This window comes from Sinohyriopsis cumingii, chromosome 12 (assembly GCF_028554795.1).
Source record: "Sinohyriopsis cumingii isolate HCF-2022 chromosome 12, ASM2855479v2, whole genome shotgun sequence".
Classification (NCBI taxonomy): domain Eukaryota; kingdom Metazoa; phylum Mollusca; class Bivalvia; order Unionida; family Unionidae; genus Sinohyriopsis; species Sinohyriopsis cumingii.
In genome coordinates this window covers 115156009-115173529 of record NC_142972.1, presented here as the reverse complement: position 1 = coordinate 115173529, position 17521 = coordinate 115156009, and the positions used below count along the sequence as shown (strand labels likewise).

The 17521-nt window shown below is 35.1% G+C and overlaps 1 protein-coding gene across 2 annotated transcripts in view; it reads right to left on the bottom strand.

The window, feature by feature from the left end:
- Positions 1-1252: 1252 nt before the first annotated feature.
- The window catches only part of LOC149787290 (CBY1-interacting BAR domain-containing protein 1-A-like), a 54800-nt gene continuing 38531 nt past the window's right edge, over positions 1253-17521 (bottom strand). The window contains exons 6-8 of one of the 2 annotated variants that reach the window (XR_016425147.1): positions 16365-16532; positions 3952-8199; positions 1253-3918 (exon numbers count right to left, since the gene is read on the bottom strand). Coding sequence is in view for 1 of the 2 variants with exons in the window: in XM_089977826.1 (XP_089833952.1) it covers positions 8053-8199; positions 16365-16532 (315 nt within the window). In the remaining variant the exon portion in view is untranslated. Of the gene's footprint in view, positions 8200-16364; positions 16533-17521 lie in introns of both variants that reach the window. The other variant, XM_089977826.1, reaches the window with a different exon arrangement.

Sequence of the window (17521 nt, the reverse complement as noted above, 5' to 3'; positions counted from 1 at the left end):
AAGCAAGCAGTGATATTCAGCTTAACCCCATTGTCAAGTAGATCTGGTTTGAAATCTTGCTTACAATAGCATATAAATTTTCATTTAGGATCAACCAATACTATAACAAGTCTTTTCGCGAAATGTTGATATAACCATCCATTCTAGGGAAGTAGCAGCAATGAAATTTTCAGGATGACCATTATAATGAATGGCCAATTCGCATCACTGTTATTGAGAGTGTTTGATTGGTTTTGTACAGTTTAACACCATTTTTCAGCATGATAGTAACTATACATGGCAGGCAGTATATCTGGTGGAGAAAGAACCTGAGAAGACTCCAGGAAGAACCACCAAGAGGGAGTTAATGACTTTCTCACATACCCACATTGGTTCAGCTGAGATTCAAAACCCATGCAGACAGAGGTGGGATGTGTCAGTGATCTATAAATGTGAGTGCTTGAGACCACTCAGCCACCTGGGCACCCCCACCCCTTTTTTTTTAAAATTCAGAACCCGCTATAAGTCTTGAAGTGAAAACACCACATCAATCTTCAGCAGTGATAAGGTTCTCAAGATAGCCATCATGTTGGATGTCAATAACAGTTTAAATTTAGGATTATCCACCAATCATATGAAGTCTTTTAATGCAAACCTCATTCTAGAGGAGTAGTGGTAACAAGATTTACAAGACAGATATCAAGACAATCATGTTAGATCTCACCATTTTCATTTGGGACCATATTCATTTCATACAAAGATTTCAAGTGAAAATACCAAGCTGATATGACCATCACCTGAGGCTCAGTGATAAGATTTTAAAGATGGCTTCCATTGTTGCCAAATAGGATGTTCAAGGAGAATAATTTTCATTTAGGTTCAACAAACTCTCAGAATGAAACTGTGTGCAAAGTGACTCTCCACTCATTAGCTTAGCAACAGCGATAACAGTTATGTTAATGGATGTACTGATGTTGGACAACAGACCATTACAAAAGCTCTTCTCGTCTCTGAACAGTACAGTAAAAAATGGTGGGTACATTATGTAGCGGCATCTTACAATGCAAAAATTTCGATCAGGGGTCTCATACTATTCTGAGGGACACATGAGAGTATTTCGATGGCCCAAGGGCTGCACTACCTTTGTTATCACTCATAACACCTTGTGATGCCAACCATTTTGTAAGCCACAAGATACAGCTTGGCAGGCTGCATGCAGCCCATAGGCCATGTGTTTGAGACCCCTGATTTAACACACATGTACAAGCAACACTTTTAGTTGGGCTAGAATTTATTCATATTAAAAAACAAATTTTATGAAGTGCTATATAATTTTACAGGAGGCTATTAATGTGGAAGACATTTTCAGTTACATGCATGTGAAATAAATTTGTCCTGGTGACAAATTTTTTAAAATTTAACAGCTGATATTTTCTAACAAACTTCTGGATTTATCTGCTGTCATTTGTTTAGTATTTTTTTAAAACTCTACAACTACACGCCATATTTTTATTTTTGTCACAATAATTCCCAAAAATTAATTTAGAGAGGTTATACATTTTCGCTAGTCAGATGTTCTCATGCAATTTCAAGTGCGTCTAAACTTTTTCAATACTGTATAGGTGTTGAATTTGCTGTATAGGTGTTGGATTTGCTGTGAAAGGTCTAGAATAGCTGTAAAGGTGTTGGATTTGCTGGAAAGCTCTTGAAATTGCTGTATAGGTGTTGGTTTTGCAGGATAGATCTTGAATATGCTGTAAAGGTGTTGGATTTAATGTAAAGGTGTTGGATTTGCTGGACAGGTGTTAAATTTGCTATATAGGTATTAAATTTGTTCAGCACATACATTATAAAAGGTCTTGACAAATCTATTTTGATTTGTGGACAGTGGTATTGTCATTAACCTTATTAAAGACATTGAGTTTACAGTCCAGAAATTCATACACTGAAGAATAGCTTCATGAACTAAATTTTGGCCAATATATTATAGGTGAATCTTTTTTAATGGCATCTCTGTATGAATGTGTAGCAAGAACCACAGACATCTGAAGCTACTTTATGGGAAACACTTTTATATGAAGAATATTTAATACTTTATGGAAAACATTTAATTCTTTCTTACAGTATATGTAACAGAAAGAAAAAAAAACAGTCACTGACATCGCTCAGTGCAACCAATACAACAAAGAATCCAGTTTTGCCATGAAAAAAGTTAGATACCCCACCCCAAAACCCAATGACGGACTATACACATATCCAATGATGGACTGTACATATATCCAATGATGGACTGTACAGATATCCAATGATGGACCATACATATATCCAATGATGGACTGTACATATATCCAACGACAGACTGTACATATATCCAATGATGGAATGTACACATATCCAATGATGGACTGTACACATATCCAATGAAGGACCTTACACAGATCCAATGATGGACTATACACTTATCCAACAATGGAATTTACACATATCCAGTGATAGACTGTAGATATATCCAATGATGGACTGTGCACATGTCTAAATCATGAACAGATAATAATGCTTAATAGAGTAGTTTCCTCTACAATACACAAGTTTTTTATTTTGTGTATAAAAAAACAGGCTGATTAAGCTGCCTTTAACAGGCAGGTGTTTGACAAGGTTAAAGTACAATATACAGTAACTCATATACATCTGGCAGTATAATAATAGGGTTAATAACTTGTTGCCATTTTTTCATTTTGTAAATAGGTTAACACAGAAATGGTATGATGACAGTCCACACTATTAGGCAGTTAAACGTCATGTAGTCAGCCAGTTCTTTACCCCTGATTTGGCTGAATGCAGCTAAAATGTACTGTCATCAGTCAAATTTGTCACCAGTCAAATGTTCCAATATCCTCTGTCAAAATTCAAAACATTACAGACCATCTTCATCAAAATCAAGGACTGGTTATGCAATATATGTACATGCTTAGGCCATCAAAATCAAGGATTGGTTATGCAATACGTGTACATACTTAGGCCATCAAAATCAAGGAGTGGTGATGCAATACGTGTTCATACTTAGGCCATCAAAATCAAGGACTGGTTATGCAGCATGTGTACAAACTTATGCCATTAAATTGTAAACTTCAAAATATCCAGAATTTAATATTTTTAAAGATTTTTTGTGCATTATTATTTTTTCTTCATCATAATTTGCAAAAATATTCATGAGTATGTGCACTTAAGATAATAATGATGTGCATTTCTATCAATACTGTGATGACATATTTACTGTAAGACACACTTATACTACAGTGTAGAAATAACAATATTGTATATAATTGTATCAATACTGTGATGACATATTTACTCAAAGACACACTTAAACTACAATGTAGCACTAACAATATTGTATATAATTTTATCAATACTGTGATGACAGATTTACTGTAAGACACACTTATACTACAATGTAGCATTAATAATATTGTACATTTCTATCAACATCTTGATAATAAAATTAAAGTAACACACATTTATACTATAATGTAGAAGAATAACAAGAAACTTCTGGTATAGTAATGTATGCATTATTTGGTGATTACTGATTTGAAATGAGGGATACATTCAGTCCTCCTAAGAGAGGTCTGAAGATCTTCCCCAACCCTTAAGGCTAGTAACTTTTAAAACCTTACAGGACAAAGACGTGCTCTCAGGATTAGAAATGGGGGCATATGCTGCTTGAAAAACCCCACCCCCACTGTAATCTGCTGGTGGATACTCCTTTTCTTGCTGAAACCATCATTTCTTAACAGGGCCACTTGCAGTACAGAACACATTTCCTAACAGGGCCACTTACTTTACAGAACACATATCCTGCTAAGGACACTTCCTGTACAAAACATATTTCATAATAAGGACACTTCCTGTACAGAACACATTTCCTAATAGGGCCACCTCCTGTACATAATACATTTCCTAATAGTCCACCTCCTGTACATAATACATTTCCTAATAAGGACACTTCCTGTACAAAACATGTTTCCTGATAGGGCCACTTGCAGTACCATACATGTGAACCTTTCATGAAGGAGAATTTTCCTCCCAAAATAAGTGGTGTCCCCTGTCCTTTCCATAACTCTCCTACTAGTATTACTGAAAAATTCTGGAACTGAAATTTTTCCAGTCATACCTTACTTCTACAGTAAAGACTTTAAGTGATCATATGTTGATGACTTTGCCATTTCAGCATGACGTTTTAATTGCTAATTTAACAGACAATAACCTAAAATTGACCACTGGATTCTACTGCGTGATCAGAAGTAATTAAAAAAAGATTCAAGATGTCAATGGGCCAGATTAGCTTCAGATCTTTAATGTTAAATTCAAATTTGTGGAGATGGATTATACTACATGTCATTAAAAGTAATATGAAAAGATTCAAGATGTCAATGGGCCAGTTAACCTTCAGATCTTTAATGTTAAATTCAAGTTTGTGGAGACAGATTATACTAGATGTGATAAGAAGTAATTCGAATAGGATTCAAGATGTCAATGGGCGAGATTAGCTTCAGATCTTTAATATCAAATTCAAGGTTGTGGAGACGGATTATACTACATGTGATAAGAAAGAATTCAAATAGGATTCAAGATGTCAATGGGCCAGTTTATCTTCATATTTTAATATTAAATTCAAGTTTGTGGAGATGGACTATACTACATGTGATAAGACGTAATTCGAATAGGATTCAAGATGTCAATGGGCCAGATTAGCTTCAGATCTTTAATGTTAAATTCAAGTTTGTGGAGATGGATTATACTATGTGCCATTAGAAGTAATTCGGATAGGAATAAAGACATTAACAGATTATGGTTGGATTTGTCATTACTAAAAAGCTCAAGTTGCATAAAACAGGTCAGTTTGGCTTTAGTATTTAAAACTATCTAACTATCCATTATCTCTCAATGCTCAGATGACAAAATCTAAAGCATTTGCAAACTAAAAACCATGTGGATGAAAATCCTCCTGATTTAAGTCAAATTTCCTGACCAAATTTTGCAAATCTCCAGAGCTGACCTGTTTTGTCACATGCGTGCAGTACAGATTACATTTTCAATGAATAAAATGAAGCATTTTAAAAAGTCATTTGGAGAATATGTGCATTTGTGTTCAGAATGTAGTTTCTATGAACACAGAGAATTAAAATATACATTGGAATATTTGGTGTATCTATCTATCTAACCCAATCCAACTAACCTAACTTTCTATCTATTTCCTTGGAGATTAGAATAACATTAAATATAAATACTCTAAACATATGGCACGACAGAATGAACTGCAATAAGGATATGTGTGTGGACAGTGAAGCAAACTTTAAACTGATATATAACAAATTATCACAGATAGTTGTCTACATCATATATGGAACTGATGTAAAAGAAACACCCTTGTAAAACTTTGCAAATTGAAATTTTCACAAGATTTATATTTATTAAAATAAATTTCAGCATAATTGTCATAATAATGATTTACACTATACAAGTAATTTGAGTTAATAAATAACCATGGTAGCCATATTGAAGGTTAGTTGTTTTCATTAAAGACCAACTAGCTGCCATAAAAACTCTTCAGACAGAAATTCTATGACAAATAACTTTCCACTTGAGAAGTAGTGAAAATATGATTTTCAAGATGGTCACATACTGGACATCAGATCAGCCCCATTTTGATTTAGGATCAACAAAACATTATAAGAAGTCTTTTAGTGAAAATCCACTGCTGATATGAATATTCATGTAGTAGTGATAGCATTATTTTCGAGATGGCCACTGTAGCAGCCATATTGGACCTCACATTGGTACCATATTTTGTTTAGGATCAACTAGACAGTTGAAGAAATCATTTGGTGAAAAGTCAATATCCATTCAGGAGGAGCAGCGATAACAGGACCAACTAGACATCATAATAAGTCTTTCAGTGAAAACTCCATGTCAACATGACCATCCTTTAACGACTTTCAAGATGGTTGCCATGGTGACCATAATAGATGTAAGACCAGTACCATTTTCATTCAGGACCAGCTAGACATCATAATAAGTCTTTCAGTGAAAACTCCATGTCAACATGACCATCCTTTAATGACTTTCAAGATGGCTGTCATGGTGACCATACTAGATTTCAGACCAGTACCATTTTCATTCAGGACCAGCTAGACATCATAATAAGTTTTTCAGTGAAAACTCCATGTCAACATGACAATCCTTTAACGACTTTCAAGATGGCTGCCATGGTGACCATACTAGATTTCAGACCAGTACCATTTTCATTCAGGACCAGCTAGACATCATAATAAGTCTTTCAGTGAAAACTCCATGTCAACATGACCATCCTTTAACGACTTTCAAGATGGCTGTCATGGTGACCATACTAGATTTCAGACCAGTACCATTTTCATTCAGGACCAGCTAGACATCATAATAAGTCTTTCAGTAAAAACTCCATGTCAACATGACCATCCTTTAACGACTTTCAAGATGGTTACCATGGTGACCATACTAGATGTAAGACCAGTACCATTTTCATTCAGGACCAACTAGACATCTTACGAAGTCTCTTAGTGCAAACCCTATCCATTCAAGAGAAGTCACAATAGCAAGATTTGTATGACAGCATTTTCATTCAGGACCAATTAGACCATGGGATGAATGTGTGTTTGTAAAGTTTCATGACAATCCCAACACATAGCGAAGGAGTAGTGATAACAAACTCGAGGTAATGGATGGATGATGATGATTGAAAGACCATCCCATAACCTCTTCTGGTCTGTGACCAGTTGCTGAAAAGAACTGCCCCAAATCAGACAATATGTCATTCATTTTTACACTAACTTCTAAATTCCAATCTGTTCGTTTGAAGAAACCTCGATTATAATTACTTAGTAAATTGCAACAGATGCAAAGATTTTAAATTCTCATTAGAAAAAGAAACAATAGCTTGGAACTACTATTTTTTCTATTTTGGAGATTACATTTACACTTTTAGTTTATGTTGTTAGTGCTGTAATGCTGATAGAAGGGTGAGTCAAAAAAAGAACAATTTCTTTTTCTAAATCACAAAAAAGGAAATTTGTATTCCACATGTAGCAGTAAGTCAACATTTGTACAAAGTATTGGGATCTTGGTTTTTGTTCTTAGCACTTTTCTTTACAGTCAAACTTCATTTTTTTCTTGAATGGTAACTTTTTCTAGTGTATTCATATAGCCATCTTCTGCTAAGAACATACAAAAATAAAACATTTTGGCACAGATGAAGAGACAAAGCTTTTTCACATATGGAGTACACAAAATATTAACAATACAGCACTGCATACTCTACTTACCTGTAATACTGTTTCTAAACATTAACATATTTATTATTACTATTTCAATATTACTTTCATACTTACCTGAATTAAAGTTTTTATTGATTTTTCAGGCAGCAACCAAACTGAAAACGTTTGGAGGGGAGGCAAATTCTAGTTACTGTGGCTCGGAATCAAAATTTAAATTCTGAATCATAATATATACCATAAACTGATGTAAAGCAAATTGATTGTTTTTAAAACAGTTTGAGGACAGATACTCTAAATTAAGAACTTTAACAGAGACAGAAAATAATCTATTGATCTAAATCTTCATGTTTTTAGCTTGATATTGGCCCCAATCAGGACCGAACAATGGGAAGAGAAAAATGATAAGTAAATAGTAGATACAATCTCAATATAATATCTACTGCAGTAAGTTAAACAAATCGTTGCACAGAAAATAAAATGTTTTCAGATGATGCATGGTCTTATTTGGAAGATGAAAAACAACATTCTCAGGCATAATAAAACAATCTCAAGTTGAACCTAAGAACATGGATTTCATCTTTCTCTCCTAGTGTCACACACAAAAACTTTCTATTCTACAAATCTCTCTCTCTCTCTCACTCTTTCACAGTCACTCTGTCAATTGCTGAATGGAAGGAATCTTTGTTGATCGGGAGCACCATTTGGCAGATAACAATCTGTACTGTTGTTTACAATATATAAAGTCATATTTCAATACAGCTTATCGCCTAACTGGTGTGTTCTTAACCACTGATCTCTCTGTTTCCAACTCTGTCTCATCTTCTTCTTCATCCTCTTCTTCATCCTCCTCCTCCTCATCATCATCATCATCATCGTCATCATCATCATCATCATCATCATCCATATCCTGAAGTTAAAATAAATACAAGTATCAAGATAAATATTCACAACCAATGAAACTCTGCAATTTTTTGATGATAAAGCTTGACAGTGAGCCTCCTTTTGAGACTCACAAAGTGCAGGTTTTCTTTTGATCAGAGTCATGAGGGTCCCATCAAACATATAATACTATTTATAAAAAACATTACTATATTACTCAAATATCGTTGTAAAGGATATCATTGTATGGGACCATGCCATATAGTTGTATTATCCAAATATCACTGTAAAAGATATCATTGTATGGGACCATGCCATGTAGTTGTATTATCCAAATATCATTGTAAAGGATATCATTGTATAGAACCATGCCACGTAGTTGTTTTACTCAGATATCATTGTAAAGGATACCATTGTATAGGACCATGCCATGTAGTTGTATTATCCAAAAATATCATTGTAAAGGATACCACTGTATACGACCATGCCATGTAGTTGTATTATTCAAAAATATCATTGTAAAGGATACCATTGTATGGGACCATGCCATGTAGCTGTATTATCCAAATAGCATTGTAAAGGATATCACTGTATGGGACCATGCCATGTAGTTGTATATAGATGTCAGTTGACAATTATAATTTCATGTATATAACTTGTATTTCTAATAGAAACACACAGTTTATGTGCATATACCTTAGAGTTGAATTTTGTCTGACTGGCAATAGAGTTCTTGGTCACCTTGAGTCCTTATCTTTTAACTTTTATAGGGATGACAGCCAAGTGGGTTAGGGTGCTGGTGCATGAGAGTTTGGTGTTAGGTTTCTTTACTCACAGTACATGCGCCATTCCTGCTTAGACTGAATTATGAGTTTCCTGTGTGCAAGCTAGACAGGTATAGAATCGCGATGCCCCAACATCAATTTTTATTAGCCTGTCTGTAATTCTGAGGACCCGTTTCTTTTCATGACTCAGATTTGTTCATGCCTGTTTCATATTTCTGTATAATGTATCTGTCACTACTGGTACACATGATTGCAGCACATACGCTGGCAAAAAGCAAGTGGCCCAGTGCTTTGAATAAACATGATAATGTCAAGGCTAAAGTGGCACTTTTGGTTCTTTAAGATATGGCAATTTTTCTCTTCCATTTTGGTTACAATCAAACAATTCATTACAGTCCCTAATGAAAAGAAAGAAAAGCAACCTACAGTGCATATAAATATATACATTATATCAATATCACCTAATTCCATTTTATAATTTTTAATATTTTTGGAGATTTAGTTTTCATGTTTCTGATGGTGAACAATAAAAATCCAATGAAAAATAACCCCAAATTGAAATCACTCATGGTGAGAAACTTCTTTTTTTTAATAAAAATATACTGAGAATAACAATGCCAAATACTTTTGGAAACTGATGTCTCTTAACTCAGTTTATGCAGTCTTTTGATAATATGTATTTTACAAGATCCAACATTCATTGTCGTGAGATACTGCACATGTATATGTAAAGGAAGTACACTCACACTGCACATGAATATATAAAGGGAGTACACTTATAGTGTACACATATGTAAAAAGGGAGTACGCTTATATTGTACATGTACAAAGGAGTACAGGGGCCCCAAGTGGCCGAATGGTCTAAAGCGCTTTCCGTTACAGATCACTGCCATCTCACCTCTGTCTGTGTGGGTTCGAGTCTAGGATTCAGCCAATGTGGGTATGTGAGAAAGCTTGCCAGTAGCCTATCCTAAATTTCTTTCCACTATTGCCTCATCCAGACAGACCAAATAAGAAGTGTGACACTCACAAATAAACACGGAACTGTAGCAGTACCATTTATACAGTTCTAATTAAGAATCTCGACATTCGAGACTTAACCAGTCGCTAAAGCACCAGGTACATAGGCGACTTTAATTTTTTATTATTCATTCATTCACTTATATTATGCCTGTATGTATAAAGAGAATACTTATATTGTGCATGTAGAAAGGGAGTACACTTATACTGTACATGTATGTACAAAGGGAGTACACTTATGCTGTGCATGTATGTATAAAGGGAGTACAGTTATATTGTACATGTATAAAGGAAGCACACTTATATTGTACATGTATGTACAAAATGAGATAACCTGTATCTCAAAATAGAAGGAAATGATTAGTGAGCCAAGCAGTGGACCAGGCAGAGAGCAGGCTAAGGAATAGGGACATTGTAGGTTCAGCAAATGTTGGGAGGGAAGGACTAAAGTTAAGAACAATGGAAGAATGAGAACAAAGTTGAAAGGAGGGAGATGGTCCAAGAGGAAATCTGTAGGGTAGAGGAGGAATCAAAATCAACAAAGGCAGTCCAAATGTGGATCCAAGCTAATCGGACAAAGTGGTCACTGCCAGAAAGGAAACTTAGTTGGGCAGATACATGGAAATATGAACCAGTGCAGCTAGTTTCTGTTTGAACCAAACAAAAATATTGTTGTGCATCTCTGATTACTTAAAGTGAGCTGAGCCCAACCAAACAAAAATACTGTTGTGCATCTCTGATAACTTAAAGTGGGCTTAGCCCAACCAAACAAAAATAGTGTTGTGCATCTCTGATTACTTAATGTGGGCTTAGCCCAACCAAACAAAAATATTGTTGTGCATCTCTGATTACTTAAATTGGGCTTAGCCCAACCAAACAACAATACTGTTGTGCATCTCTTATTACTTAAAGTGGACTGAGCCCAACCAAACAACAATACTGTTGTGCATCTCTGATTACTTAAAGTGGACTGAGCCCAGTTATACAAAAATATTGTTGTGCATCTCTGATTACTTAAAGTGAGCTGAGCCCAACCAAACAAAAATATTGTTGTGCATCTCTGATAACTTAAAGTGGGCTTAGCCCAACCAAACAAAAATAGTGTTGTGCATCTCTGATTACTTAATGTGGGCTTAGCCCAACCAAACAAAAATATTGTTGTGCATCTCTGATTACTTAAATTGGGCTTAGCCCAACCAAACAACAATACTGTTGTGCATCTCTTATTACTTAAAGTGGACTGAGCCCAACCAAACAACAATACTGTTGTGCATCTCTGATTACTTAAAGTGGACTGAGCCCAGTTATACAAAAATATTGTTGTGCATCTCTGATTACTTAAAGTGAGCTGAGCCCAACCAAACAAAAATACTGTTGTGCATCTCTGATAACTTAAAGTGGGCTTAGCCCAACCAAACAAAAATAGTGTTGTGCATCTCTGATTACTTAATGTGGGCTTAGCCCAACCAAACAAAAATATTGTTGTGCATCTCTGATTACTTAAATTGGGCTTAGCCCAACCAAACAACAATACTGTTGTGCATCTCTTATTACTTAAAGTGGACTGAGCCCAACCAAACAACAATACTGTTGTGCATCTCTGATTACTTAAAGTGGACTGAGCCCAGTTATACAAAAATACTGTTGTGCATCTCTGATTACTTAAATTGGGCTTAACCCAACCAAACAACAATACTGTTGTGCATCTCTGATTACTTAAAGTGGACTGAGCCCAACCAAACAAAAATATTGTTGTGCATCTCTGATTACTTGAAGTGGACTGAGCCCAACCAAACTAAAATACTGTTTGCGCATCTCTGATTATTTAAAGTGGACTGAGCCCAACCAAACCGTTGCTGTACATCTCTGATTACTTAAGGTGGGTTTAGCCCAGCCAAACTAAAATACTGTTGTGCATCTCTGATTGATGTCAGTTCTGATGGTGAATAACAGTCCTATCAAGTGCTCTGGATTCAGCAAGGGATCACAAGTGTCTGGAATTGATTAAGGTAAGTGTAAGATGCTGAAAGCAGTGCAAAATGAGTGTTTAACTTGCCTGGGTGACTCTCATTAAGTCTTTGTCAAAAACAATACAGAACTGAGACAAAAAAGAAAATCAGTGAACACAAAAGAAAAACCTGAATTTGACTGTAGGTCTAATGAAGTGTTTTGTTTTAAAAAGTTACATGTTGCTCTTTATTGGTTTTGAATTCTGAAGATAAAAAACAAGAGTCCCTTGATGGGACTTATGCTCTAATGCCAAAAGAGAATTTCCAGGAATTCAAGATAAGACCATTTCATTTTTTAACTGCTGAGTGTTGAAACCCTTTCATGTATTCTTAAGCGGTAAGATTTTCAAATTAGCCATTTTGGCAGCCATAATGGAAGTGAGATCTGCACAATTTTCATTTAGGTCAAACTAGATTCCATTTGAGATATTTGGGAGAAAACCCCATTTTGATATGAACATCCATTCTGGAGAATTGCTGAAAAGATTTTCAATATCTTCATTGTAGCAGCCATATCTGAAGTCAGATTGGTGCCATTTTCATTAAGGAATCCTCACACCAATATGATTTTCCATTTAGGTGTAGCAATTCCAAGATTTTCAAGATGGCTGCCATGATGGCAATACTCGATGTCAGATTAGCACCATTATCAGTTAGTATCAATTAAACATCATTAGAAGTTTTTGGGTGAAAAACCAACGTTGATATATTTTCCATCTAGAAGGAGTAGCTATTAGATTTCAAGAAGGCTGCTGGGATGAATGTGCATGTAAAGTTTCATAGCAATCCTGTAAATGTTATAGCAGAAGCAGCAATGGACAGAAGGAGGTTGAACAACAGACCATCCCATCTTGTCAATGACCAGTAAAGCTAACCATCACTTTTTTTCCTTGACCAGTAAAACTAACCATCCCTTCTTGTCCATGACCAGTCAAGCTAACCATCCCTTCTTGTCAATGACCAGTAAACATCACCAATCCTTCTTGTCCATGACCAGTAAAACTAACCATCCCTTCTTGTCCATGACCAGTAAAACTTTTAAAGTTAATTTGATGTTCATATCTATTTTGTGTACTTATGTAATTGTATAATTGGTGATGATGACTCTGTTGCTACACATAACTTTAAAGGAAAGATTCTGGAACATGATGGTAACAAAGTTGCAATAAGAGTGCAGTAAACTTAATTTTCTTGGAATGAGATCTTGGACATCAGGTATATAGATGGTATATACAGCAGGTATATGCAGTGTAAAGATGGTATATTTATTACATGGCATATGCAGTACAATGATGGTATATTTATTACATGGTATATGCAGTACAATGGTGGTATATTTATTACATGGCATATGCAGTACAATGATGGTATATTTATTACATGCCATATGCAGTACAATGATGGTATATTTATTACATGGTATATGCAGTAGACAGATGGTATATGCAGTACATGGATGGTATATGCAGTACACATATGGCATATGCAGTACACAGATGATATATGCAGTACACAAATAGTATATGCAGTACACAGATGGTACATCCCCTATATAGATGTTAAATATGAGTCTTACTACCAGGCTGTTTACAAAATCTTCACAACACAAAGAATAGGAAAAATAAAAACAGGAGTATTGTGAACTGCATATTATATGCTGTTAACAAAATCTTCACAACACAAAGGATAGGAAAAATAAAAACAGGAGTATTGTGAACTGCATATTATATGCTGTTAACAAAATCTTCACAACACAAAGGATAGGAAAAATAAAAACAGGAGTATTGTGAACTGCATATTATATGCTGTTAACAAAATCTTCACAACACAAAGGATAGGAAAAATAAAAACAGGAGTATTGTGAACTGCACATTATATGCTACCCCATATTTAATAATTTACTAATAATAATATAATTTAATAATAAATAACTGAAATTTTCTGTACATAAACCATTTGTCATCTTTCAGAGTAACCTTGACTATTCTCCATTTGAACTTGAAATTGAAAGTTTTTTTTCCAATACCCAAAGTGCAAATCATCAACAAAGCTTGGGTTAGGTCTGTCATCTAGAACTAATGTTACTGTGCAGAAACCATCTTTCTTCTTCCAGACAGTTACCATGAACTAGAACCTTTTGACCCCAAAAAGGCATGCCTTTCTCCTTAATCCAAGTGCAAGCCATCCACAATGTTATGTTGAGGTTATATTATGGTGAACTAATGTTATTGTGCAGCAACCATTTATGTATTCTTTCAGCTATATTGATCTAATACTTTGACCTTTTAACTCCAAAATCAACATTACTCTTTTGTATGTCAAGCCATCTAGAAAGTCTGATGACCAATGACGTTGCAGTCACAGTGACCTGTACCTGTCAAGTGGAAGCCATTCACAAAGTCTGATAACCACCAATGTTGCAGAACTCAAGTTTTTGTTCAGAAACCATTTTCCTTCTTTCAGTTACAGTGACCTGGGTCTTTGAGTTCTGGAGGTTTCTTCCTTATGTCAAATGCAAGCCATCTTTAAAGTATTGTAGCTATAAATGGTGAACAACTAAAGTTATTCTGGAAAAAAAGATGAATGGATATATGACATCACAACATAATATGCTCCACTTTATGGCAGGTATACAAAAATGTAACCACTAAAAGGGAGCAATAGCATCAATAATTTACAAACAGCATGTTCTGTCTTGAGCATCACCCTCTTGAAAGTGAGAAAAATAAAAATGGCTTCTTGGGACAGGTAGTTGCATATCTAATAATATAGATTTTTATGTAGAATAAAGATATTGTAAAGGTCAAATTTTACAAGTGGTAGCTGAAGAGAGGTGACTGCTATACAGGTATGACTTTGTAAGCAGGTTTGACCACAAGGTTAACTTAAATAATATGTACCACTATTTCTTTTTTTATACAAACAGTTATGCTTTTGATGAAAATTTAGTATACAAATTCTTATCCATCAAGGCTGCGGCCTACATCTCAATCTAAGCATTGCTAAAACATATGACCTTGACACCAAGGTCAAAAAGGGAGAGTCAGTATTATGCTGAATGAACTGTCGTTGCTTCATAATACTTTATTCAATGCATGAACAAAATTAAATTGTCTATGCCTATCACCCCAAGATAAAAGGAACTTGAGCACATGTCACAGAAAAAATTCTCATAGCATCATAATAACTCATCCCCTGTAAACAGAAAATCCATCAATGGGTTCAGGAAACAATCAAATGTAATAACTTCAAACAAAACCTTAACACAAATGTTCTATGACTGTTACCTTGATTAAAAGATAAAACTAGTGAGCAAACATGAAAGAGAATGAATTGTCTGAGCTACTTAATGATTCATGCCAAGAATAAGGAGAATCTATCAAAGGGTTTAATACACTAGCAAATGAAAAACAAACCTTAACAAATAGAAAGGGTACCCATGAAAAAGTGACTGCTCTGTCTCACATGACAAATATCAGAAATGGAAGTCATCACAAATATCCACCCTTTTTATACTCCCCCTCATCACTTCCCTTGCTGCATTCATGATTTCAAGCCCATCATCTACTCATCCTTCCAAAACCATTAAACCAAATATAATTCTCCTCTTTCCACATATGTGATGGAGTACAAGTGACAGGGAAGAATCCATATAATTCACGTGATCTATGACGTTTGACTCCCACCCTGGAGGATGTATTCCAGATCTTTTGTTGTCATTTACTCATCATCCTAAAACATCAAATATGATCACTCTCCTACCATTGGTTTAGGTTACAAGGGAAACGGTAACAGATGAACAGACAGATGTATGGAACTACAGATGAACAGACAGTTGAATAGATGCATGGAAACACTGATGGATGGATAGTTGAATAGATGCACAGAAACTCTGATTGATGGATAGCTGAACCGATGTACGGAAACACTGATGAATGGATAGTTGTACAGATGCATAGAAACACTGATGGATAGATCAAATCATACAACAAACTGCTGCCTGACAAAATATACACACATCAGAGCCTGACCTAAATATACACATACCAATGGCTGACTTATACATATTCATATTACAGCCTGACCTGAACATATATTACCTGACCTTACCATCAACATACTACAGCCTGACCTAAACAAAGACATAATACTGCCTGATAAACGTCAACATACTACAGCCTGACCTAAACAAAGACATAATACTGCCTGACAAATATCAACATACTACAGCCTGACCTAAACAAAGACATAATACTGCCTGATAAATATCAACATAATACTGCTCTCTGACCAAAACATACACATTATGGCCTTTCTTGAACATATGAATACTGCTGCAAGCAGTAATGCAAAAGAAATTTTTCAAAAGGCATACTCACTCCAACCCCTCCATTCTGCATGGGTCGTTTTGGGACTGTGTTTTGTCGCTCATTCCTAGGAGTGTTGCTGAGGGATGGCTGGTTGGAATTGAGAGAGGATGAAGAGGCTGATCGTGCCATTGTCATTCTGTTGGCAGAGTTAGCAGGCTGCATTTTGGAACGAAATTCCTAAGAAGAAGAAATATTAAAAAAATAGTTTTACACAAATGGACATATGACAGATAATTGGCTATTCCATCACCTCTTTGACATTATGGCATTTTAAGGTAATAAAATATCACATTCAGCCTTTATTAGTTCTGTTTGAATTTTGTTTTTCTCTCCTTCAATGCTCATTGTTTTGGAAACCAATCACAAGAATACACCATCTTTATACATGTGGCTGGGTCCAAAGAGTGTTAAGCCACTCATCTCTGGATTACTTTAAAACCTTCCTATCCAAAATAAAATATGTTTTGAATGTATTAAATGAAATTTTCATGGTTTTGTACAGTGATTTATAAAATGTGTTAACAATGATAGACCAAAATAAAGGTTTTAGCCAAAAATGATCTCCACAAAATTTATATGGTCAAAATACATCATACCCTGCTTGCTGCATAGGGATGAGTTAAAATGGCAGATATGGAACCAGGTTTATTTAAACTGGTGCCAAAAAAGCCAGACAAAATAGCTGTCTGAAAACGACATGGCTTTTCCACCATGGTTATTCCACCAAAAATCAGTAAATTCACAAATATCTTGTTGTTTGTTGTAAATGTGATGATGTTATATTTATGGTGGAAAAAGTTATCTTGAGACCCATAAACTTTTCTGATTTTCCTCCTTGTTTATATTGCAGTTGGATTACACTCCTCTGTATCAAAATATATCCTGATATAAAACTGTTGGTAATACCCACCCCTAGCATCATAATGTATCCTGATACAAAGCTTCTGGTAATATACATCCCTAGTATCATAATGTATCCTGATACAAAACTTCTGGTAATACACATCCCTAGCATGATAATGTATCCTGATACAAAACTTCTGGTAATACCCATCCCCAGTATCATAATGTATCCTGATACAAAACTTCTGATAATACCCATCCCATAGCATCACAATGTATCCTGACACAAAACAATTGATAATACACATCCTTAACACCATAAT